The sequence below is a fragment of the Bison bison genome, unplaced genomic scaffold (assembly GCF_000754665.1).
Source record: "Bison bison bison isolate TAMUID 2011002044 unplaced genomic scaffold, Bison_UMD1.0 scf7180017864063, whole genome shotgun sequence".
NCBI classification, from domain to species: domain Eukaryota; kingdom Metazoa; phylum Chordata; class Mammalia; order Artiodactyla; family Bovidae; genus Bison; species Bison bison.
In genome coordinates, this window is record NW_011494635.1 from 13,404,056 (window position 1) to 13,429,194 (window position 25,139).

General features: G+C 39.8%; 1 protein-coding gene across 3 annotated transcripts in view; it reads left to right on the forward strand.

Annotated features, from left to right (window-relative positions):
* LOC104986061 (chromosome unknown open reading frame, human C20orf194) overlaps positions 1-25,139 on the forward strand; it is a 171,685-nt gene that overhangs the window by 11,471 nt on the left and 135,075 nt on the right. For all 3 annotated transcript variants that reach the window (XR_824995.1, XM_010836482.1, XM_010836483.1), the window contains exons 2-3: positions 11,301-11,380; positions 20,634-20,753. Coding sequence is in view for 2 of the 3 variants with exons in the window: in XM_010836482.1 (XP_010834784.1) it covers positions 11,301-11,380; positions 20,634-20,753 (200 nt within the window). In the remaining variant the exon portion in view is untranslated. The remainder of the gene's footprint in view (positions 1-11,300; positions 11,381-20,633; positions 20,754-25,139) is intronic.

Consider the following 25,139-nt stretch of genomic DNA (forward strand, 5'->3'; position numbering starts at 1 on the left):
ATATTAAAAAGCAGAGATATTACTTTGCCAGCAAAGGTCCATCTAATCAAAGCTTTGGTTTTTCCAGTAGTCATGTGTGGATGTGAGAGTTGGACTATAAAGAAAGCTGAGTGCTGAAGAATTAATGCTTTTGAACTGTGGTGTTGGGGAGACTCTTGAGAGTCCCTTGGACTGCAAGGAGATCCAACCAGTCAATCCTAAAGGAGATCAGTCCTGGGTGTTCTTTGGAAGGAATGATGCTAAAGCTGAAACTCCAGTACTTTGGCCACCTCATGCGAAGAGTTGACTCATTGGAGAAGACTCTGATGCTGGGAGGGCTTGGGGGCAGGAGGAGAAGGGGACGACAGAGGATGAGATGGCTGGATGGCATCATTGACTCGATGGACGTGGGTCTGGGTGAACTCCGGGAGTTGGTGATGGACAGGGAAGCCTGGCGTGCTGCGATTCATGGGGTCGCAAAGAGTCAGACACGATTGAGCGACTGAACTGGACTGAACTGGGAGTTGGTGATGGACAGGGAGGCCTGGCATGCTGCAGTCCATGGGTCACAAAGAGTCGGACACGACTGAGCGACTAAACTGAAATGAGACAAAATAGGAAGAATTGTAAGAAGTAGGGCCTCAGGAACTGGGACTCTGCTATCAAAATAGTTGCCTCTATCCATATAGCCTCAAATCCACTTTCTTCCTGGACTGTGACCCTAGAGGCCATTTCTCTTCTACATCTGAAACAGAAAGTCCCTGGAAAGGACTCCAGCTGGGCTGGCTTGCTGCTGGGTGACTCATGATTGGATGCTGTCGTAGAGAAGAGGCATAGTGTATGTTACTAAGGAAGATAAAAATGGAAAGCATGCCGAATGAATTATATACCTCAGAAAGCTTTCCCACTTGTTCTCGGATGCTAGCATGATTCTGGTGTTTGACAGAGATTACAAAGGAAAATAACAACTGCAGAAATCCTAAATGAAGTACTGGTACAGTCAGCCCTTCAGATTCACAGGTTCTGCATGCATGGATTCAACCACTCAAATCAAAAATATATTTTTTAATTTAGGAAAGTTCCAAAAAGCAAAACTTGAGTTTGCCATCCACAAGCAACTATTTACGTACCATTTACATTGTATTTACAACCATTCACATAGCATTCATATTAGGTTAAGTAATCTAGAGATGATATAAAATATACTGGGGAACTTCCTTGGTGGCTCAGTGATGATGGATCTGCCCATCAATTCCGGAGACATGGGTTCAGTCCCTGATCCAGGAAGATCTCACATGCCACAGAGCAGCTGAGCCCATGGACCACAGCTATTGAGCCTGTACTCTAGAACCTGGGAACTGCAACTATTGAACTGATGTGCTGCAACTGCTGAAGCCCACATGCCCTAGAGTTTGTGCTCCACAACAGGAGAAGCCACTGCAGTGAGAAGCTGGCACACTGCAATGAAGACTAGCTCCCATGCAGCAGTGGAGACCTAGCATAGCCAAAAATTAGCAAATAAGAAAAATTATTAAAAAATGTACCAGATAATGTGCATAGGTTATAATGTAAATACTATGCTATTTTATGTAAGGGACTTGAACATCTGCAGATTTACTATCTGAGGGGTTCCTGGAATCAATCCTTCATGGATACCAAGGGACAACTGTCTGACAAGGAGACTTCTGACTATTACATTAATAGTTCAAGAGTGGTAATACATGGTTTAGAAGTTATGGGGAAACAGGTATTCTGGTATATTGTAGATGAATGTTTTAAGAAAACAATTTAGCAAAATTTCTCAAATTTTTAAATGCAGATACCTCTTAATCTGGCAATGCTAGTCTCTGCCTTGCAGAAAATTTGTTGCTATTCGTGTTCAGTAGGTAGGTCTTGTCCGACTGTTTTCCACCCTATGGACTGCAGCACGCAAGGCTTCCCTGTCCTTCACTATCTCCTGGAGTTTACTCAAACTCATGTCCACTGTGTTGATAATGCCATCCAACCAGCTCATCCTCCTCCTCCTCCTTCTCCTCCTGCCCTCAGTCTTTACCAGTGTCAGGGTCTTTTCCAGTGAGTCGACTCTTCGCATCAGGTGGCCAGAGTATTGGAGCTCTGGCTTCAGCATCAGTCTTTCCAATGAATATTCAGGGTTGATTTCCTTTAGAATTGACTGATTTGATCTCCTTGCAGTCCAAGGGACTCTCTAGAGTCTTCTCCAGCACCACAGTTCAAAAGCATCAGTTCTTTGGTGCTCAGTCTTCTTTATGGTCCAACTCTCACATCGGTACATGACTGCTGGAAAAACCATAGCTTTGACTATACAGCCCTTTGTCAGCAGAGTGATGTATCTGCTTTTTAATACACTGTCTAGGTTTGTCGTAGCTTTTCTTTCAAGGAGCAAGCATCTTTTAATTCTGTGGCTGCAGTCACAGTCTGCAGTGATTTTGGAGCCCAAGAAAATAAAATCTGTCACTGTTTCTCCTTTTGCCCCATCTATTTGCCACGAAGTGATGAGATCTGATGCCATGATTGTAGTTTTCTGAGTTTTGAGTTTTAAGCCAGCTTTTTTTTTAGACTTGTGCCAAAGATGGCTTTATAAGGTTGTTCATTGAAACATTGTTGGCTGTTTGCAAAAATAATAAAAATCATGAATGTTCAATCATAGTGTCTTGTTAAGTAAAAGCAAAAGGATATAGTACAACAGTTTTAAAAATGAGGTTGTGTTGTATTTACTATCTTGGAAAGATCTTGAGGTACAATGTTAAGTAAAAAAAAAAGCACGTTGCAGAGCAGTTACATATCTCATTATTTTGATTTTATGTAAAAACAGTGAAATGAAAAACAACTCTCTCCCCAAAAAACTCACCCAAACTATGTATTAACTATATTATATCAGATTGTTCACAGCAGTTTTATAGGATGAAGTGATTCAGATTGGTATGAGAATTCACTTTGTAAAACATCCAAACCACAAAGCATATAAAGAGAATATATTCATGTTTTAATAGTTTGATTTTAAAAATCAAAAAGCATAAATTATGAAGAAAAACAGACAAAAATAAAAATTGCAAAATTTCTCCCATTTCCAGGGAACCATGATAATAAAACACAAACAAAATATACTTAGCTATGTATATAGTAATTGTTATAACAGCAATGAGCAGTGAACTAACTAATAAGTATAAAATGGACAGTGGGGAGAACAGAGGTGATTGTTAAGAATTCAGAAATACTGTGTCTGAGGCTAACTTTGTTGTCAGGAAATCAGTGAGGTACATCAGAAAGTAAAGTTCAGAGCCAGGATATTTGGTCACTCAGGTTCTGATGCTGTTAATCTTTACTCAGCCTTGTGATCTGGGCAGACTGCTTCTGTTTAGGTCTTGTTTTTGCCGTATCACCTGTCATGTCTAGATTTTGAGGCTGAATCCAACGAAAGTGAGAAGTATAGTATTCAAGCAGCTTATTTGATAAAAACTGTATTTCTGGCTGTGCTGAGCGTTCACTGTCGTTGTTTAGTCTGCTTTTGACCCTCTGCAGATACTCTAAAGGAGGAACTTTGTAGCGTTGCAGGTGACCACAGGCCTTCTACTCGGGATGTGCTAGCTTTTGTTCAGGTAGACCTGAAAGCTACAGGGCAGTGCTAGTGCTGGGTTTGGTGTGTGTTTTTGAGCGACTGAACTGAACTGAAAGTTTCTACTGAAAAAAAAGGGAAAAAAGACTGGATGGATACAAAGAAAACTCATAATGGTCACCTCTGAGGGTGGGGAATAGTGAAGACTTAAGTTTCGTATGTAGTGTTCTGATTTTTAAATAAAAAAGGATAATAATACTTCACATAACTGAAAAAAGCACTAATGTAGGTTAATTCTGAGTGCTTGGAATATGAATATTTTGGTTTTCTTTATACTTAATAGGTGATTTTTAAATAGATAAATATTTCAGTAAATGAAAAGTTTAATGGTTCAGTGATAGGCTATGTTCTAGTCAAAAATTGGGAAGCAAGAAAACGTTCAAAGGAAAAAAAGAACTAAATTTAGATCTAGCCATTTTACAAGAAAATGTTATTAATGTTTTACTCTGGGAAGAGAAAGATCTTCCTACATTTTATTTGCTTCTACTTGCTTTGGCCAAAAAAACCCTCTTTTGCTCCTGTCTTGGCTTCCCATAGCAGTAGTTGGGGAACTGGCTTTTCCTGGTCACATGACCTGTTAAAGCTTTTTGGCACTGGCTGGTTCTGAGCTTGAAAACTCGAGCTCTTGGTAACTTGGTAGTCAGCCAGGATTGGGAAATGGACCAAAGGACCAAATTAACGAAATCTTTCTAGTGCAGAGAATGATTGCAAGATGAATCTTATATTAAACATGAGAAAGTGGGGATGGATAGGCAACCATTTCCCAGGGATAGAGTTTTCTTACTTTAATCTTAATCATGTTGCAGTTTAAATTCTGCTGCTTCCAAAACCCTGAGTTACTCCACATGTTCCCCCTTATCTCTGCTGCTAAGTCACTTCAGTCATGTCCGACTCTGTGCGACCCCATAGACATCAGCCCACCAGGCTCCCCCGTCCCTGGGATTCTCCAGGCAAGAACACTGGAGTGGGTTGCCATTTCCTTCTCCAATGCATGAAAGTGAAAAGTGAAAGTGAAGTCGCTCAGTCGTGTCCGACTCTTAGCGACCCCATGGATTGCAGCCTACCAGGCTCCTCCGTCCATGGGATTTTCCAGGCAAGAGTACTGGAGTGGGGTGCCATTGCCTTTCCGCCTTATGTCTAGCCCCAGATTTTTATTATGAAGATGTTCAAACAATACAGAAAAAATGAAAGAATAGTACAAGAATATACCCATCACTTAGATTTACCAGTTTTGACTCTTTGCCTGTGTGCATTGTCTTTAGTTTTTCTTTTCTTTTCATTCTTTTTTCTGTTAAACTCTTTATGTTGACATAGTAGTAGACATCATGGCACTTTGTAGACATCATGGCACTTCACTGAAAAAGGACGTTCTACTATGTAACCACCATAATATTATCTCAGCTAAGAAAATTGATAGTAAATTTGAATATGCCCTGGATAATAGATAATATTCTATTAATATGTAATAGAGGCATACTCAAATTTTTGTCAGATGTCTTATAGATGTTTCCCTTGGGTTGGTTGGTTGGTTGGTTTTGTTTAAATCAAATTAAGGTTAATAAGTTGCACTGACTTACTATTCTTTATTACAAGAGTTCTCCCTCTCTGTTTTTTCTGTTTTACATGACATTGGCTTCTTTAAACTTAAAATTTTTTAAACTATGGCAGAATATACATAAAATTTACCATCTAAACTGTTCTAAGTGTACAGTTTAGTGGCATTAAGGATTTTTACCTTATTGTGCTACATTCACCAGTATCCATCCACAGAACTCTTCATCTTGCAGAACTGAAACTCTGGTACCTGTTAAACAATAACTCCCCACTCCTTCCTCCACCTCATCCCCTCGTCCCCTGGCAACCACCATTCTACTTTCTGTCTTTGTAAATTTGTCTGTTGTAAGTACCTTATAAAAGTGGAATCATACAATATTTGTCCTTTCGGGACTGGCTTATTTCACTTATTGTAAGGTCCTTACGGCTTATTTCATGTATTATCATGTGTCAGAATTTCTGTCCTTTTTAAGATTGAATGATATTCCATTGTATGTATAGACCACAGTTTATCAGGTGGCACTAGTGGTAAGAAGCCTGCCTGCCTGTGCAGGAGACATGAGAGACATGGATTCAATCCCTAGGTTGGGAAGATCCCCTGAAAAAGGGATAGCAACCCACTCCAGTATTCTTGCCTGGATAATCCCCTGGACAGAGGAGTCTGGCATTAAATATATAATATTATATATTAAGTTCCAATGTAGGAATATGAATGTATTTCTGTTATTGATGTCTTCTTTAATTTACTTCAGAAATCTGCAAGTGATTCAGTTTCTCTGAATCATCACCAGCATTTGATATCATCACTGTTTGTTATTTTAGTAGTAGATGTATAGTAGTGTCTCACTGTGGTTTTAATTTGCATTTCTCTAATCTATGAGATCAAATTGCCAACATTCATTGGACCACAGAGGAAGCAAGGGAATTCCAGAAAAACATCTCCTTCTGCTTTATTGAGTATGCTAAAGCCTTTGACTGTGTGGATCACAACAAACTGTGGAACATTCTTCAAGGAATAAGAATGCCAGACCACCTTACCTGTCTCCTGAGAAACTTGTTTGTGGGTCAAAAAGCAACAATCAGAACCTAACATGGAACAGCTGACTGGTTCAAAATTAGGAAAGGAGTATGACAATGCTGTATATTGTCACCCTGTTTATTTAACTTCTGTGCAGAGCACATCACGTGAAATGTTGAACTGGATGAATGACAAGCTGGAATCAAGATTGCTGGGAGAAATATCAACAACCTCAGATTTGCAGATAATACAATTCTAATGGCAGAAAGTGAAGAGGAACTAAAGAACCTCTTGATGGGTGTGAAAGAGGAGAGTGAAAAGGCTGGCTTGAAACTCAACATTTTTTAAAAAAACTAAAATCATGGCATCAGGTCCCATCACTTCATGGCAAATAGGCGAAATCAGGTGCGTTCAGGGTGATATAGCCATAGACTTCATGGCAAATAGAGAAAAAGTGGAGGCAATGACAGATTTTATTTTCTTGGGCTCCAGAGATCACTTCTGACAGTAACTGCAGCCGTGAAATTAAAAGACTCTTGCTGCTTGGAAGGAAAGTTATGATAAACCTAGACGACATTAAAAAGCAGAGACATCACATTGTCAACAAAGGTACATATAGTCAAAGCTGTGGTTTTTCCAGTAGTCATGTACAGTTGTAAGAGTTGGAGCATAAAGAAGGCTGAGTGCCCAGGAACTGATGTTTTTGAATTGTGGTGCCGGGGAAGACCCTTAAGAGTCTCTTGGACAGCAAGGAGATCAAACCAGTCAATCCTAAAGGGAATCAACTATGAATATTCATAAGGACTGATGCCAAAGCTGAAGCTCCAATATTTTGGCCACCTGATGCAAAGAGCCAACTCATTAGAAAAGACCGTGAAAGACTGAAGGAAAAAGAAGGGGGCAGCAGCGGATGAGATGGTTAAATAGTATCATCAACTCAATGGACATGAATTAGAGCAAACTCTGGGAGATAGTGAAGGACAGGGAAGCCTGAGGTGCTGTAGTCCGTGGGGTTGCAAATGGTCAGACACGACTTAACTACTGAACAACAACAACAACAATGGATAATGATGTTGAATCTGTTTTCATGTGTTTATGTGACATTTCTCTATCCACTTTGAGAAAATTTTCTTTATACCTTGACCTATTTTCTAATTGGAGTGTTTTTTTTGCTGTTGAGTTTTGAGTTTTTTTGTATTGTGCTTTTTCAAATAAGTGACTTGCAAATATTTTCTCCCGTTTTGTAGTTTGCCTTTTCATTCTCTCAATAGTCTTTCACAAAGCAGAAGTTTAAAATTTTGGTGAAGTCTAATGTATCAATTTTTAATGGATCATACTTTTGGTGTCAAGTCTAAGAATTTCATTGAATCCTATATCCTGAATATTTTCTTCTCTTCTTTTAAAGATTTTATATATAAATCTTTAAATCCGTGATCTCTTTTGAGTTAATTTTTGTGCCAGTTATAAGGTTTTGGTTAAGGTTCATGTTTTTGTCTATGGATATCCAGTTGTTCCAATGCTATTTATTGAAGAGACTATTTTTCCTCTCTTGGGTTACTTTCCATGCTTTCTCAAATATTACTTGGCTATATTTTTGGGTCTATTTCTGTTGTTCCTGTTCCATTCCATTGGTCTATGTATCTGTCTTTTAGCCAGAACCACAGTCGTGATTACTTTAGCTATATAATATGTCTTAAGATCAGACATAGTGATTCCTCCCACTTTATTCATTTTCTAAACAGTTCTCACTGTCCTTGAATGTTCCTTTATTTTTCCCTCTAAGTTTTAGAGTGATCTTGTCTATGTCTGTAAAAAAATCTTGCTAGGATTTTAATAGGAATTGTGTTAAACCTATAAATCAATTTGAGAAGAATTGACATATATATTATGTTGAGTGTCTCCACTTACTTAGATCTTTTTCGGTTTCCTTTATCAATGTTTTGTATTTTTTAGCATGTAAGTACTGTTCATGTTTTGTTCAGTTTATATTTAAATGATACTATATTTTTAATTTCTGTGTTCATGTATACAGTTGGTTTTTATATGTTGATATTATGACTTTGTTGAACTCACTTATTCTAAGATTTTTTTATAGATTCTGTGAGATTCCCTATATAGGCCATTGTGTCATCTATGCAAATAATTTAATATCTTCCTTTTCTATCTGTATACCTTTTATTTCCTTTTTTTGCCTGATTGCATTGGCTTGAACTTCCAGTATTATGTTGAATGGGTTAATGAGAGCATAGATCTTTTTCTTGTTCCGTGTTTTTTTTCTTTTCTTTTTTTTTACCATTAAGTATATCCCAGAATTTGCTTTGGAGGGTTTTTTTGTTTGTTTTTTTTGGTATCAAAACCAAAATTGATTTTATCAAGTTGAGGAAACTCATCTATTTGTAGTTTTCTAAGTTTTTTAAATTATGAATTGGTGTTGAATTTTTTCAGATTTTTCTGCATCAATTATGTGGTCATATGATTTTTTTTTTTTTCTTCTTTAGCCTGTTAGATTAGGGATTATATTTATTGATTTCCAGACTTTCATCCCTCTTGGCCGTAGTGTGTAATTCTTTTTATATGTTGTTGACTTACATTTACTAATATTTTATTGAGGATTTCTGTATCTGTATTCATGGTAGATATTTATTTGTATGTTTCTATATTTTTGGTGCTGTCTTTGTCTGGTTTTGGTATTAGGTAGAAGATGGTGAACGTCTTGAGGGAAGGTAGTGATAAGGACCACTAAGTCGTGGACTTGGTGTGTGGGAACGTCAGAAAGAACAGGGGGAAAAGGGAATTCAAGACATGGAAATGGTGTTATTTAGCTGGAAATACTATTGCTTGGATGAGTATAGGACAAGTGTACTAGAACAGAGGAGTGAGGATGGAGTCTGACTGTTATGGATGGAACAGTTATTGTAGTAGGTTTATGGAGAATCTTAGATAATGAGGATGTGGTGGGGCTTCTAGGTAGCGAAGAGGAACTAAAGAGCCTCTTGATGGGGTGAATGAGGATAGTGAAAGAGCCAGCTTAAAACTAAGTATTAAAAAAACTAAGATTATGGTATCCGGCCCCATTTCTTCATGACAAATAGAAGGGGAAAAGATGGTAGTCGTGACAGATTTCTTCTTGGGCTCTAAAATCATTGTGGATGGTGACTACAACCATGAAATCAGAAGACAATTGCTTCTTGGCAGGAAAGCTATGACAAACCTAGACAGTGTGTTGAAAAGCAGAGACATTACTCTGCTGACCAAGGTCTGTATGGTCAAGGTTGTGGTCTTCCCAGTGGTCATGTACGGTTGTGAGAGCTGGATCGTAAAGAAGGGAGAGCACCAAGGCATTGATGCCTTCAAACTGTGGTGCTGGAGAAGACTCCTGAGACAAACTGTAAATCCTCTCAGCTGTTACGTAACCATATATTTACAAAAGGTGGGGGTGAGACAGCCTGGCCACCGCCATCTTGGCTAATTCACTTTTCTACAGAATTGCTCCATTTCTGTGCAAATCTCTGATTCCACTGCTGTTAGAGACATACTCTTCCAGTGCTTTTCAACACACTGTCTAGGTTTGTCATAGCTTTCCTGCCAAGAAGCAATCGTCTTGTTTTATCTCCCTTGGACAGCAAGGAGATCAAACCAGTCAATCTTAAGGGAAATCAACCCTGAATACTCACTGGAAGGACTGATGCTGAAGCTCCAGTATTTTAGTCACCTGATGTGGACAGCTGACTCACTGGAAAAGTCCCTGATGCTGGAAAAGATTGAGGGCAGAAGGAGAAGAGAGAGTCAGAGGATGAGATGGCTGGATGGCATCACTGAAGCAATGAACATAAACTTGGGCAAACTCCAGGAGATGGTGAGGGACAGGGAGGCCTGGTGTGCTGCATCCATGGGTTGTAAAGAGTCAGACACGACTGGGTGACCAAACAACAATGATTGGGAATATGTTGACTGTAGGGGGGAAAATTAATATAAGAGCCTTAAGGGGTGAATAGTGGAGACAGATCTTGGACCAGAAGGTGATATGGACAGACCCTATGGAAGGATCAGTCTCAAGCAGGAAAGTGAACCACTCTCGGAATCTGGGAGGGAGAAGGGATTGATACGGAAAGCATGGGGTCCTTAGAAGTGATATCAGTGTCCGGAAGTACCTCTCCTTATGCTTTGTTTGGAAGGAAGAGTATGTCTCTAACATCAGTGGAATCAGAGATTTGCACAGAAATGGAGCAGTTCTGTAGAGAAAGATCGAATTAGCCAAGATGGCAGTGGTCAGGCTGTCTCACCCCCACCTTTTGTAAATATATGGTTATGTAACAGCTGAGATGATTTACAGCACTGTGCACACACATCACAGTGTACTCACTTGGTCCATTTTAATTTTGTAAACCTGTATAATTTCCACTTGATAAGCCCTTGAGGCTGTGTTATGGCTGCATCCACTGGGTCAACCAAGAGAGAATGCAGCATGGCTGCCGTATGGCTGCTATGCCAGCCCAGAGAGAATTAAACACGACTGCAGTTCCTACAGCTCCTTGAGTCTTCTTCCAGCTTGCCCACGCACCCCTTGCCTACCCTGGGTTCAGTGAACAGTGTGAACAGCAAGACAGTTGGCGTAGTTGGCAGGATGATACAGCAAGAAATACCATGTACTGACACACTTATGGGGGTAGTTGTGATGACACTCACTGGTCCTTAGTTTGATTTTTATCTGCTTGTTTTTTGTTTTTAACAGATCAATAAGGACCACAGTTAGGACAAATTAGTGTAGAAACTCTTCTTTGATAATATTCAAAATTAAGACATTGGAGGTTCTTCTGGTCAGCTGCTGGGTTCTAGTCCTGTCTAGCATTGATTATGACAGGGCCTTTGGTTCCATTCTTTGTTGAATGAGAGAGCCACTGACCATACAGTTTATAATCAGCAGTTCAGACTTAGTCTACAGACCAATTCTGCATAATCTCTTCCACAAAATATTAGAAAAAAGAATACGTAATTTATTTTTATGATTCTGACGTCAAAGTCAGACAGAGAACAGTTTCCATCACTTGCTGTCATTTTCTTTCTCATGCCTTCATGTGCTGGCACTCAGGGAGCTGATTTCTTTTCTTATTGCAGCTGCAGTCGACTCCGCCAGGTTCAGCGCATCTTGACCCAGAGCAGCAAGTCTCGACCCGACGGGATCCTCTGCATCCTAGGTCAGTGTTTTTCACAAGCTGGGACTCAGGGCTGGGGCAACTTGCTTCTGTTCACAGGAAGATATTAATAATAGTGTCATCACTGTGAGACAAGCTGTGAGTTAGTATTCTTCTCCCAGCCCTTGTTCCCCTTAAATCTGTTGCTGTTTTAATGAAGTCCACTGACGTATCAGTGAAATAGGGAGCCTGTACCACAGAGTAGGCACTTTGTTTATGTTATTTCTCCTCACAGTGATCCTTGTAAGGGGGCGAAATTGAGACTCTGGGAGACAAAACAGACTTGCCTAGGGCCATAGAGTGACAGAATTGGGTGTTTATTCTTTATCACTTTCTTTTACTATGAAAGAAAAATTAAGACAGTACACAGTAATGAAGTTTTCTAATCATCCCAGATACCAGTTCCACTCCCCAAGAGATAACATCAACTGTATTTTTTTTAACACAAAAGGGAACATTTTATGTATATTGTTGCTAACCTAACTGAAAAAATTTTCACTTGATAAGTGTATCTTGGAGATTTTTCTATGTCAGATCAGTCTCCTTCTTTATTTCATTTTCATTTACATTCACAGTATTGAGTCATAAAACTTGCTTGGATCAGGTTGTTTGTCTGTCAGCCTTCTAATTTCCTTCCCACCAGAAGTGAACCACTTTCTTTTTTGTCCTTCAGATAGTCTATGCATAATTTTATTTTTTCACTTACTAGCACTTTCATTTAAACTTATGAGAGTCAGTGTGCAGAGTGCACACTGGAGTTTGAAATACGCACTCTGGAGCCAAGCAGGTTTTGGGTTTGAATTTTGACTCCATCACTCACTTACTCAAGAGACATAGTTTACAGTGGGCCTAGAATTCCAGTCATTGGTTTCAAATGCTGAAACAACAATCACTGGATTCTCTTTCCAGCTGCAGCCAATAAAGGGGGTGGGGGCTCTCTCTGCCATGAAGTTACTTTTGAATAAAACCACCTATTTGTTACTGTACTTATGCTATTATTCCTGTTAGTTAAGGCTCAACCTAGTAAAAAATAGGCAGCATAAAATCGATCACGTGGGCAACTTGAATACAAATACTAAAGGATTGAAAAAAGGGTCAACCTAAAGAATACCATGAGACCAGATACATATATATATATATATATATATGTAAAATGAAAACACAAATCTTGCAGAAATTGATGTTTGAAGGTGGGTATGTGAAGTTTAAGGTAAAAAGTTAATAAACCTCTAGGACAAAGAGCTGTGAAGCCAGAAGTCAATGAGGCACTTGTATGTTTTTAAACAACTTCAGGAGTTTAGTGAATTCTACTTTGGGGGGTAATTAGAGTTATCATAGCATCTCGTGATCAGTTGGTTGGTTTAATTTAGCCTTCTAACCCCTGCAGTATCCTTCCTAGCAACTCTGACTCCCTCCACTTTGGCATTTGCCATTTAGTTCTTATGATATAGGAAATGTTTTCACTGATTTTCTGCTAACCTTTGTAAAAAAAACAGTTTTATGGTGGTATTAATTCATGTATAGTAAACTGCATATATTTAAAGGGTACAATGTGATAAGTTTTGACATATGTATGTTGTTGCCGTTTAGTCGCTAAGTCATTTCTGACTCTTTGTGACCCCGTGAACTGCAGCTGGGCAGGCTTCCCTGTCCGCTGTCTCCCAGAGTTTGCTCAAATTCATGTCCATTGAGTCAGTGTGATGCTATCCAGCCATCTCATCCTCTATCACCCACGTTTCCTGCCCTCAGTCTTTTCCAGCATTAGGGTTTTTTCCAGTGAGTCGGCTCTTCGCATCAGGTGCCCCAAGTATTGGAGCTGCAGCTTTAACATTAGTCCTTCTAATGAATATTCATGGTTGATTTCCTTTAGAATTGACTGGCTTGATCTTCTTGCAGTCCAGGGGACTCTCAAGAGTCTTCTTCAGCACCACAATTCAAAAGCATCAATTCTTTGGTGCTCAGCTTTCTTTATGGTCCAACTCTCACATCCCTACGTGACTACTGGAAAAACCGTAGCTTTGACTATACAGACCTTTGTTGACAAAGTGATGTCTCTGCTTTTTAATACACTGTCTAGATTGGCCATAGCTTTTCTTCCAAGGAGCAACCATCTTTTAATTTCATAGCTAGAATCGCTGTCCACAGTGATTTTGGATCCCAAGAAAATAAAATTTGTCACTGTTTCCACTTTTCCCCCTTCTGTTTACCATGAAGTGATGGGACTGGATACTATGATTTTAGTTTTTTGAAATGCTGAGTTTCAAGTCAGCTTTTTCACTCTCCCCTTTCACCCTCATCAAGAGGCTCCTTTTTGCTTTCTGCTGTTAGAGTGGTATCATCTGTATATCTGAGGTTGTTGATATTTCTCCCAGCAATCTTTTTTATTTACTTATTTATTTTAATTGGAGGATAATTACTTTACAATATTGTAGTGACTTTTGCCATACATCAACATGAATTGGCCATAGACATACATGTGTCCCCCCGTCCTGAACGCCCCTGCCACCATCTTCCTCCCCAGCCCCCTCTCCACCACCTTCCTCCCCACCCCCTCCCCCCAGGTTGTCACAGAGCACCAGCCCTGGTTGCCCTGCTTCATGCATGGAACTTGCACTGGTCATCCATTCTGCATACAGTAATGTACATGTTTCAGTGCTATCCTCTCAAATCATCCCATCTTCTCCTTCTCCCACTGAATCTAGAAGTCTGTTCTTTACATCTGTGTCTCCTTTGTTGCTCTGTATGAATCAATCTTGATTCTAGCTTGTGATTCATCCAGTCTGGCATTTCATATGATGTACTCCACATATACATTAAATAAGCCAAGTGACAATATGCAGCCTTTTCGTACTCCTTTCCCAATTTTGATCCAGTCCATTGTTCCATGTCCAGTTCTAACTGTTGCTTCTTGAGCTGTATACAGATTTCTCAGGAGACAGGTAAGGTGGTCTGGTATTCCTATCTCTTGAAGAATTTCCACAGTTTGTTGTGATCTACACAGTCAAAGGCTTTAGCATACTCAACAAAGCAGAAGTAGATGTTTTTCTGGAATTCCCTTGCTTTCTCTATGATCCAACAAATGTTGGCAATTTGATCTCTGGTTCTTCTGCTTTTTTGAATTCAGCATGTACATCTGAAAGTTCTCTGTTCACATACTGCTGACGCCTAACTTGAGGGATTTTGAGCATTACCTTGATAGCATGTGAAATAAGTGCAATTGTATGGTAGTTTGAACATTTTTTGGCATTGCCCTTCTTTGGCATTGAAATGAAAACTGGCCTTTTCCAATCATGTGGCCATGGCTGAGTTTTCCAAATTTGTTGGCATATTGAGTGCAGCACTTTAAGAGCATCATCTTTTAGGATTTGCTATAGTTCAGCTGGAATTCCATCACCTCTACTAGCTTTGTTTGTAGTAATGTTTCCCAAGGCCCACTTGGGGATGGTCTTGATCCCTGCCTCCTGTACAGTGTCATGAACCTCTGTCCATAGTTCTTCAGGCACTCTGTCTGACAGATCTAATCCCTTGAATTTATTTGTCACTTCCGGTGTACAATCATAAGGGATTTGATTTAGGTCCTCCCTCCAACTATTACTTGGGCCCCCTGAATCAGAGACCCTCTATATGAGGGTTAGGAGCATATGTTGCCTCACCAATTTAGGCACAATGCCCCTTATCCGCTTGGAAGCAATACTGAATGAGAACGATGCCCCCCTTTCCCTAGGAAACATAATTCTCCTAAAAGAAAAGGGGGGAATGAGAGGTTAACAGGCAGAAAGGCTAGGGGTCTCCAAACGGAGGAAATTGGCTGCAAGTGTCAGACGTTTTTTATCTCTCTCTTAAGTGGCAGGAGGAAACAAACTACAAGTGTCAGATTTTTTTCCCTTCTCTACACAAATTTAAAAGGAAGTTTCTCTTAAAAGTCTGTGTTGCCAAGATGACACCTGGTTCCACCTGAACTTAACTTTTCTTGAGCTAACCTATGTGTTTTTCTTATAGAAATGTTTTTCTTAAGCTATGTTAATGAACTATGTATTTACCCTAGACTCTTTCTTCAAGTTGGTTCTGCTTAAGACTCAGAACAAACCACTGTTTTACTCATACATTGTTCTCCTAATCTATGTTAGTGAAACTATATATTTACTTGGAAACCTGCCTTTCTTCAAGATTCATGGCAATCATTTTACGGCCTGGGATGACTCACCTTGTGCCAGAGTTATCTCAAAATGCATGTTGTGGGTGAGGGGCTTGGTTCCAGGCTGTGGGTTTTGAGACATTCCCTTTCTGTAATTAGCAGCCTGCTGGTAGCTCTGTAACATCCAGCTAAAGACTAGCAGGGGGGCACTCTTTCTGCCCCCTTCTGATGTCTATGTCAGAAGCTTTCTCTTTTATACTTTAATAAAACTTTATTACACATACACACACAAAGATGCTTGCTCCTTGGAAGAAAAGCTATGACCAGCTATACTAAAAAGCAGAGACATTACTTTCCCCAAAATGGTCCGTCTAGTCAAACCTGTAGTTTTTCTAGTAGTCATGTATGGATGTGAGAGTTGGACTATACAGAAAGTTGAGCACCGAAGAGTTGATGCTTTTGAACTGTGGTGCTAGAGAAGACTCTTGAGAGTCCCTTGGACTGCAAGGAGATCCAACCAGTCCATCCTAAAGGAAATCAGTCCTGAATATTCATTGAAAGAACTGATGCTGAAGCTGAAACTCCCAATACTTTGGCCACCTGATGGGAAGAACTGACTCACTGGAAAAGACCCTGATACTGGGGAAGATTGAAGACAGAAGGAGAAGGGGACGACAGAGGATGTGATGGTTGAATGGCATCACCAACTCAATGGACATGAGTTTGAGTAAGCTTGGGAGTTGGTGACGGGCAGGGAAACCTGGCATGCTGCAGTCCATGGGGTCACAGAGTCGGACATGACTGAGTGACTGAACGGAACTGAAGGCCCACTTGACTTCACATTTCAGAATGTCTGTCCCTAGGTAACTGACCACACCATCATGGTTATCCAGGTTATTAAGATCTTTTTTGTGTAATTCTTCTTTGTATTCTTGCCACCTCTTCTTAATTTCTTCTGCTTCTGTTAGGTTTTTAGTGTTTCTGTCTCTTACCATGCTCATCCTCACATGAAATGTTACCTTGACATCTCGTTTTCTTGAAGAGATCTCTAATCTTTCCCTTTCTAGATTTCCTCAATTTCTTTGCATTGTTCACTTAAGAAGGCTTTCTTATCTCTCCCTGCTAGTCTCGGAATTCTGTGTTCAGTTGGGTGTATCTTTCCCTTTCTCCCTTGCCTTATGCTTCTCTTCTTTTTCTCTGTTGTTTGTAAAGCCTCCTCAGGCGACCACTTTGCCTTCTTGCATTTCCTTTGGGATGGTTTTGGTTACTGCCTCCTGTACAGTGTTACAAACCTCGTTTATAGTTCTTAAGGTACTGTGTCTGTCAGGTTCTATAATAATATATAAGGAATAGATTACATAATATATAATATAATATATAAGGAATAGATTCTCTTGAGTCTATTTCATCACTTCCACTGCATGATCATAAGGGATTTGATTTAGGTCCTACCTGAATGATCTAGTGATTTTCCCTACTTTCCTTCAGTTTAAGCTGAACTTTGCAATAAAGAGTTCTTAATCTGAGCCACAGTCAGGTCCAGGTCTTATTTTTGCTGACTGTATAGGGCTTCTCCATCTTCAGCTGCAAAGAATATAATCAGTCTGATTTCAGTGTTGACCATCTGGTGTTCTCCATGTGTAGAGTTTTCTCCTGTGTCATTGGCAGAGGGTGTTTGCTATGACGTGTTCTCTTGACAAAACTGTTAGCCTTTGCCCTGCTTCATTTTGTATCCCAAGGCCAAGCTTGCCTGTTACTCCACGTATCTCTTGATTTCCTCCTTTTGCATTCCAATCCTGTGATGAAAAGTATATCTTATTTTTGATGTTAGTTTGTATAAGGTCTTATGGATCTCAGAGAACCGTTCTCCTTCAGCTTCTTTGGCTTTAGTAGTTGGGACATAGGCTTGGATTACTGTGATGTTTAATGGTCTGCCTTGAAAACGAACTTAGATCATTCTTTTGTTTTTGAGATGGCACCTAATTACTGCATTTTGGACTCTTTTATTGACTATAAGGGCTACTCCATTTCTTCTAAGAGATTCTTTCCTACAGTAATAGGTACAGTGGTCATCCATTCCCTTCCGCTTTAGTTCAGTGATTCATGTTCATTCTTGCCATCTTGCTTGACCACGTTCAATTTATCTTGATTCATAGACCTAACATTCCAGGTTCCTATGCAGTATATTTCTTTACAGCATTGAACTTTACTTCGGTTAAGGGGTGACGTATGTGTATACATGTGAGAGTACCACTACAGTCAAGATAATGTACGTAGCTATTACTAACTCTAGGTTCCCTTGTGTCCTTTTGTAGGGTCTCCATTCTGTCTCTTCTCCACTCTTAGGCAATTACTAATATGCTTCCTGTCATTATACATTAGTTTGCATTTCTCAGAGTTTTATATAAATCGAATCATACAGTATATATTTTTTTGTCTGACTTCTTTCACTTAGGATAATTATTTTGAGATTCATCCTTACAGTAGCATCTATCATGAATATGTCTCTTTTTATTGGTAATTATTATTTTATTGTATGTACATACCAGTTAGGACCTACAAATAAAACTACTGTAACATTTGCATACAGAGTGGTTCTACTGTATTATATTTTTACCAGCAGTTCTTGAGAGTTCCATTTAAAAAAAATAATTTTTTAGCCCAATTTTAGATTTTTTTACAATTTTTAGGTTTACAGAAAAATTGCAAAGAGAGTAGTACAGCGTTCCCATGTGCCCTTCATCCAGTTTCCCCTATTGTGTGTCCATGCTGTGTTGCTTCAATTGTGTCCGACTCTGTGCCCGTATGCACTGTAGCCCATCAGGCTCCTCTGTACATGGGATTCTCCAGGTAAGAATACTGGAGTGGGTTGTCATGCCCTCCTCCAGGAGATCTTCCCAACCCAGGGATCAAACCCAAGTCTGCTGCATTGCAGGTGGATTCTTTACCAGCTGAGCCCAGAGAAGCCCAATTAATGAGTATTAATATATTATTATTATCTGAAGTCCACAGTTGCTTCACATTTCCTTAAATTTTACCTAATGTCCTTTTTCTGTTCTAGGATCCCATGTGAAATTTAGTTGTCTTCTTAGGCTTCTTTTGACCATAACAGTTTCTCAGACTTTCCTTGTTTTTGATGACCTTAATGACAGTTTTGAGGAGTAATAATGAAGTACTAGTACTAGAAAAATCCCTCTATTAGGATTTTTCTTTTGTTTTTCTCATAATTAGACTGGAGTTGTGGACTTTGGAGTGGAAGATCAGTGAAGTAACATGCCATTTTCTTCACATGATAGTGAGAGTACATATTAACAACAAGACTTTTCAGTGAATATTGACTTTCATCATTTGTCTGAGATAGTATTTGTGACATTCTGTACTATAAATTTTTTTCCCCACCCCTCCGTCCATACTGTCCTCTGGGAGGAAGTCACTATGCAGCTTACACACTAAGGAGTAGGGTTTATACCCCATTGCCTTGAGCAGAGGATAGTAATTACATAAATTATTTGAAATTCTTCTTCATGGGATATTTGTCTTTTCTCCCTCATTTATTTCAGTCATTTGTTTGTATCAGTATCAATTCATGAATATTTATTTTATACTTTGAGTTAAAATCTAGTATTATTTCATTTATACTTTAGGTTATATTCCATTGCTACTTCAAATTGTATCAGCTTGACCGTTTGGAGCTTTTTTGGTTGACTCCTATGTCCCTCCCTTTGATATATCCTCATCGAAGTTTTAGTCTGTTTAGCACTTCTGTATTTTCTGACAGTATAAGATTCTCCAGTCTTATTTTGTCTATTACCTGCTTCAGTCCTCAAAACACCCATGCTCTTAAGGAGCCCTGATTTCTGTTATTGGAGAATTGTATTAGAAACCAAGATCTAGGTACTGTGTATGCTACAGGGATGTCATTGCTTTTAGATCCTCCCAGCTGAGGAAGCTCTAGTTGAAGCACTCGGGTTCAGTAGTTGCAGCGCACAGGTTTAGTTGCCCCTTGGCATGTGGGATCTTAGTTCCCCAACAAAGAATTGAACCCACATCCCCTGCATTAGAAGGTGGATTCTTAACCACTGGACCACCAAGGAAGTTCCCCACTGGTTATTTTTAACTCTAGCACTTTTGATTTTTTTTTTTATCCCTTTCTTCACTGAAGTGTTGGTTGGGATAGAAGAGGACTGTGCTGCTTTGATCTAGCTGAGAAAGTAGTCTTCCCACAGAAGTCCTCTCTCAGCCCTACTGGCCTGAATGCCCACTACTTTTCACTTTTCACTGCTCTGAAAAACCATTGGCAGTCCTGTTTCCCAAGCTCCAGCTGTATTTACATTCTTTGAGCTCCTTCTGCCACAGCCCCTTCCCTTCAATCTTACATAGACTGCTCCCTGCCCTTGACATGTCCCAGAGCTACGGCTCTGGGCTTTTACACATAGACAGGAACCAAATAGTATATGTGCCTGTGGCATTGAAAGGCAGTTATGAAGGCAGTATTTTAATTTCCTTTTCATTAGTCTCTGACCCAGCCCCATTAGACTGTAAGCTTCATGAGGACCATTTGTAGGCATGTTTGCATGCTTCAGCATCCAGCACAGTGCACGGCTTTGGGCCTGATAAATATTTGTGAGAAGATGGATGTCTGTGGTTTCATTCACTTGTCCTCTTTTCACTTCTTTGAGTTCTTCTCAAACCACCTTAATTCTCCTCTATTTGATTTCACTGTTTTGATAAAGGTCGTTTTGAGAAGAAAATACTTTTTCTGATGCCTAGTCCTATTCCAACTGGAAGTATTACAAAATCTTTAACCACCTCTGACAGGGTGTGGACTGTATTTTCTGGTAACTTCTATCCTCAAAAATTTCATTTGATTAAATTAATAACTTCTGTATTCTGTGCTGTTTCACCATCTCAGGTATTCAGATATTGAATCCATGTAAGAATACTTGATGCTGAGGCTACTTCTTTCACAGAGAGTTGTTTAGTTTGGTTTCTGGCACGAAACTGGTCCGAGGTGCTACCTTTAACTTAACCATCACAGTTTTGCTGAGCAGGGACAAACTATTGGGACTCATTTTCTCCCATAGTACAGTACAGCTGATCAGAACCTTCTTTGTCTTGCAGGAATCGATAGCAGGTACAATGAAGGCTGCAGAGAGCTGGCAAATTATCTTCTGCTTGGTTTGTACAATCAAAATGCCAGTGATTTTGAGAAAACAGGGTTTTCTGAAGAAGTTTTAGATGGTAAGTATATATTGGTAGACTCTGTGTGAGAGAGAAGTTACGTGATTTATTCCTTTGAATGCTTATTTCAATGCCCTTTTATGGAAAATTTAAAATAGCCTGCGCTCCCATAAATTTTTGCTCTTTTATTAATGAAAAACATTTCTTCTTTGCTGATATGTTAAGTAATATGCTTTTGGTCACCTACTAGATAATAGACTAGTGACAAGTACGTGAACCATGAACTTCCAGATGTTCTAGTTGAATTTAGAAAAGGCAGAAGAACCAGAGATCAAATTGCTAACATCCGTTGGATCATCGAAAAAGCAAGAGTTCCAGAAAAACATCTATTTCTTCTTTATTGACTGGCAAAGCCTTTGACTGTGTGGATCACAACAAACTGGAAAATTCTGAAATAGATGGGAATACCAGACCAGCTGACATGCCTCCTGAGAAATCTGTATGCAGATCAAGAAGCAACAGTTAGAACTAGACCTGGAACAACAGACTGGTTCCAAATCGGGAAAGGAGTACGTCAAGTCAAGCCTGTATATTGTCACCCTGCTTTTTTAACTTATATGCAGAGTACATCATGCGAAATGCCAGGCTGAATGAAGCCGCAAGCTGGAATCAAGATTGCTGGGAGAAATATCAATAACCTCAGATATGCTGATGATACCACCCTTATGGCAGAAAGCAAAGAACTACAGAGCCTCTTGATGAAAGTGAAAGAGGAGAGTGAAAAAGTTGGCTTAAAGCTCAACATTCAGAAAACGAAGATCATGGCATCCGGTCCCATCACTTCATGGCAAACAGATGGGGAAACAATGGAAACAGTGACAGATCTTATTTTCTTGGGCTCCCAAATCACTGCAGATGGTGACTGCAGCCATGAAATTAAAAGATGCTTGTTCCTTGGAAGAAAAGCTATAACTCACCTAGATAGCATATTAAAAAGCAGAGACATTACTTGACCAACAAAGGTCCATCTAGTCAAAGCTATGGTTTTTTCAGTAGTCATGTATGGATGTGAGAGTTGGACTGTACAGAAAGCTGAGCACTGAAGAATTGATGCTTTTGAACTGTGGTGTTGGAGAAGACTCATGAGAGTCCCTTGGACTGCAAGGAGATCCAACCAGTCCATCCTAAAGGAGATCAGTCCTGAGTATTCATTGGAAGGACTGATGCTGAAGCTGAAACTCCAGTACTTTGGCCACCTGATGTGAAGAACCAACTCATTGGAAAAGACCCTGATGCTGGGAAGTTTGAAGGCGGGAGGAGAAGGGGACGACAGGGATGAGATGGTTGGATGGCATCACCGACATGATGGACATGAGTTTGAGTAGCCTCCGGGAGTTGGTGATGGACAAGGAAGCCTGGCATGCTGCAGTCCTTGGGGTCGCAAAGAGTCATACAGGACTGAACGACTGAACTGAACTGAGTGACAAGTAGTTTTCAGAGTATGTTTATTGGATAAATCAGTTTTAGAGGAAATGGTAAACATCAGTATTTGACATTATATCTTTTTGGCAAGGTACTAGTTTTCCTGTAAATTTCCTACTGCCTCTACATGCTGGAAGGCTCATGTTATATGCTGTTGTCCTATGATAGCACTTTCAACTGTAAGTCAAGGACGAGCCTGCAAGGTTCTCCTACAAGGAAGATTTCATGTAGATCTTCAGTTTAGGAACAAAGGCTCTTTGTCCTGCCCTGTCTTTGGGCATTGTTTTCTATGTGACTGTAATTTATGATGGTGCCTGTGATTACAATGCAGTCTTTCTGCTAACATTCCCCTTTTCTCACTTTGAGACACTCACCCTGTGGTCGTGCTGCTATGGGGGTGATGCCCAAGAGCTATCTCTGATATCACATACTTAGCATCATGACTTGTCTGCCAGATGGATCAGAAGACACGGGAATAGACAAATCAAAATGGACAAGAGACAGCTCTTGTGAAGCAGCTGGGGGATGCAAAATCTGATGTTGAAATAATCTTGCTGTGAATCTAATGCAGTGATTCTCAACTAGAGGGTTTTATCCCCCAAGGGACATTTGGCTGAAGACATTTTTGATTGTAACAGCTGGGCAGAGTGGGTAGAGCCAGAGATGCTGCTAAGCATCCTGTGATGCATACACAGGCCAGCTCCTCACAACAAAAAATGTTCTGGTCTAAATGTCAGTAGTGCTGAAGTTGAAGAACCCTGGCCTAGTGTATATGAAAATTCTTCTAATTTCTTAGTAAAGTCCTTAGTAGTATCTATCATTAGAGATTTGTTAAAGTTTTTCTTTTTATTAGTGTGGAAAGAGCAGGCTGAAATTATCCCTTCTAGTAATTTTTTTTAACTCAAATTTAGTTTCAGATTCTGATGTTAAAAATTGCTTTCTTACACTGTATAACATCTACTGGTTTGGAAATAATTCATTTTGGCAGCTCATTGAGAATTATAAAAAGGCAGATGCTTGTGCAGCCACACATTTCATTCACTGTAGTCAAGGTTGCTAAGGACACTACAATATTGAAATAAAAGAAATAGTTTAAGTCCTCAAAGGTCCTCTTTTCTGCTTATCTCTGTCTTTATCCTGTCGCCTAGCACAATGAAGGCTTGTAATGAGCATTTTCTTCCAAATTAATTCATGTTTTAAATCCAAATAGCTAGAAAGGTGAGTTTACCAGATTTATCTTCTGCGTTACAATCCCTAATTATCTGAAAGAAAAAGAGGCAAATACAAAGAATTTATTAAAAAAAAACTTTTAAAATAGTTTATATGTTCATCCAGTTCTCTTACGCTTTCTTCTTTTACCTGCCTGTGTACTCTGTTAAAATTTACTTGTGGTGATAACCTTAGTCCTGTGAGATCCAAGCATGCTTCATTCGGTTTAGTGGCTGTTGCATGATTTCTTTTACTGGATCCTAATTCTTTGCAGTATGTTGTACATCAGTATAGAGTACAGTCGACACAGGAAGCTCTCAGTGATGTCAAACTCTCACTGTTAAGCAGGTCAGCTACAAGTGATTCAGAGTAAGTCTCCCAGAAGGATGAGAGGGCGGACTCTTTCCCATCCCATGGTGCCTTTTAAGTCCAGCACTTAGCTGAGAGTCAGCAGTGAAGAGGCTGCTCCATTCTGTGATCCCTTGAACACCTTGGATCTGACTGAGTGTGGAGCTTAGAGTGATTTTATAGGTCATAATCATAGAGCTTTATTTCATGAGGCCACCCAGCTGTGTAGTCAGCTGACATCAGTATTCACTGGGCTTTATGTTTTTGTAGATTATTATCTGTCACACTGTGTTACATGTTAGCATTGCCCTAAGCCTGGTGTCTCAGTTGCTCTCTGCTCCCATGCTCCTTTCTCATTTCCAGCCATCTCCTCCAGCCCTTTCCCAAATATTGTGTTGTTAGAAAGAGGCCTAATGGCTCTGGTATCTGAGGAGCCATAGAATGAAGCCTCTGCTTTTCTTCTGAAAGTGTGACACTTTCTTAGTGTTTAAACTGTTTTAATATTCCTGCCCTATTCCTTGGCTCATTTGTTAGTGTGTGTTAGTTGCTCCGTCGTGTCCAACTCTGTGTGACCCCATGGACTCTAGCCTGCCAGGCTTCTCTGTCCATGGCATTCTCCAGGCAACAGTGCTGGAGTAGGTTGCCATTCCCTTGTCCAGGGGTCTTCCTAACCCAGGAATCAAACCTGGGTCTCCCACATTGCAGGCAGGTTCTTTACCATCTGAGCCATCAGGGAAGCCCCCGTTTGTTAGTTTACTTGGTTTTATTTGCACCTTTGGGATTGCTTTGTTTATTTGACCCAGCAACACTGATTGTTATTCCTTGTATCTGTGAGCTGTTGATCTATTTATAGAAGCCTTGTCTACTTGCCTTTCCTTCCTTCCTTTCAGCCTTTCCTGTGTACAGAGTTCACCCTTGTATATAGTAACCTTTCCCAGGTCACAAGGAAAGTGATGTCCTCAGGCCCACAATTTGCCTTGACCCAAACTAAGAGCTTTAGACACTGATGTATGCAGGAGAACCAGTCACTGGCCATATTCCGTGCTGTTTTCCTGCCTCAGTGACTTTTAGCTGCAGAGTTGCCATTTACTATTTATTTCCACAGTGAAGAACACAGCTGAGTTTGGTACAGCAGACTTTGCTTTGTTAAACTTTATGAAATGCACTGAAGGCTGTTCTTTTGACTTATTCTACCATAACCAGAGCGCTACAATGGATGAGGTGTTGTGTGGGGATGAGGAAATCTTTGCTGTCCACACTTGAGTGTTCTACAGTCACTTTGAAGCATGTTGCCTAATTTAAAATTTTTCAGTTTAGAGTTTTGTTACGTTGTTTCTGAGGTAGTTTTAATGGTTTCACAGATTATGTGGGCAGAAGGTGTCTAAAGGAAATCCTCTGACCATTTTG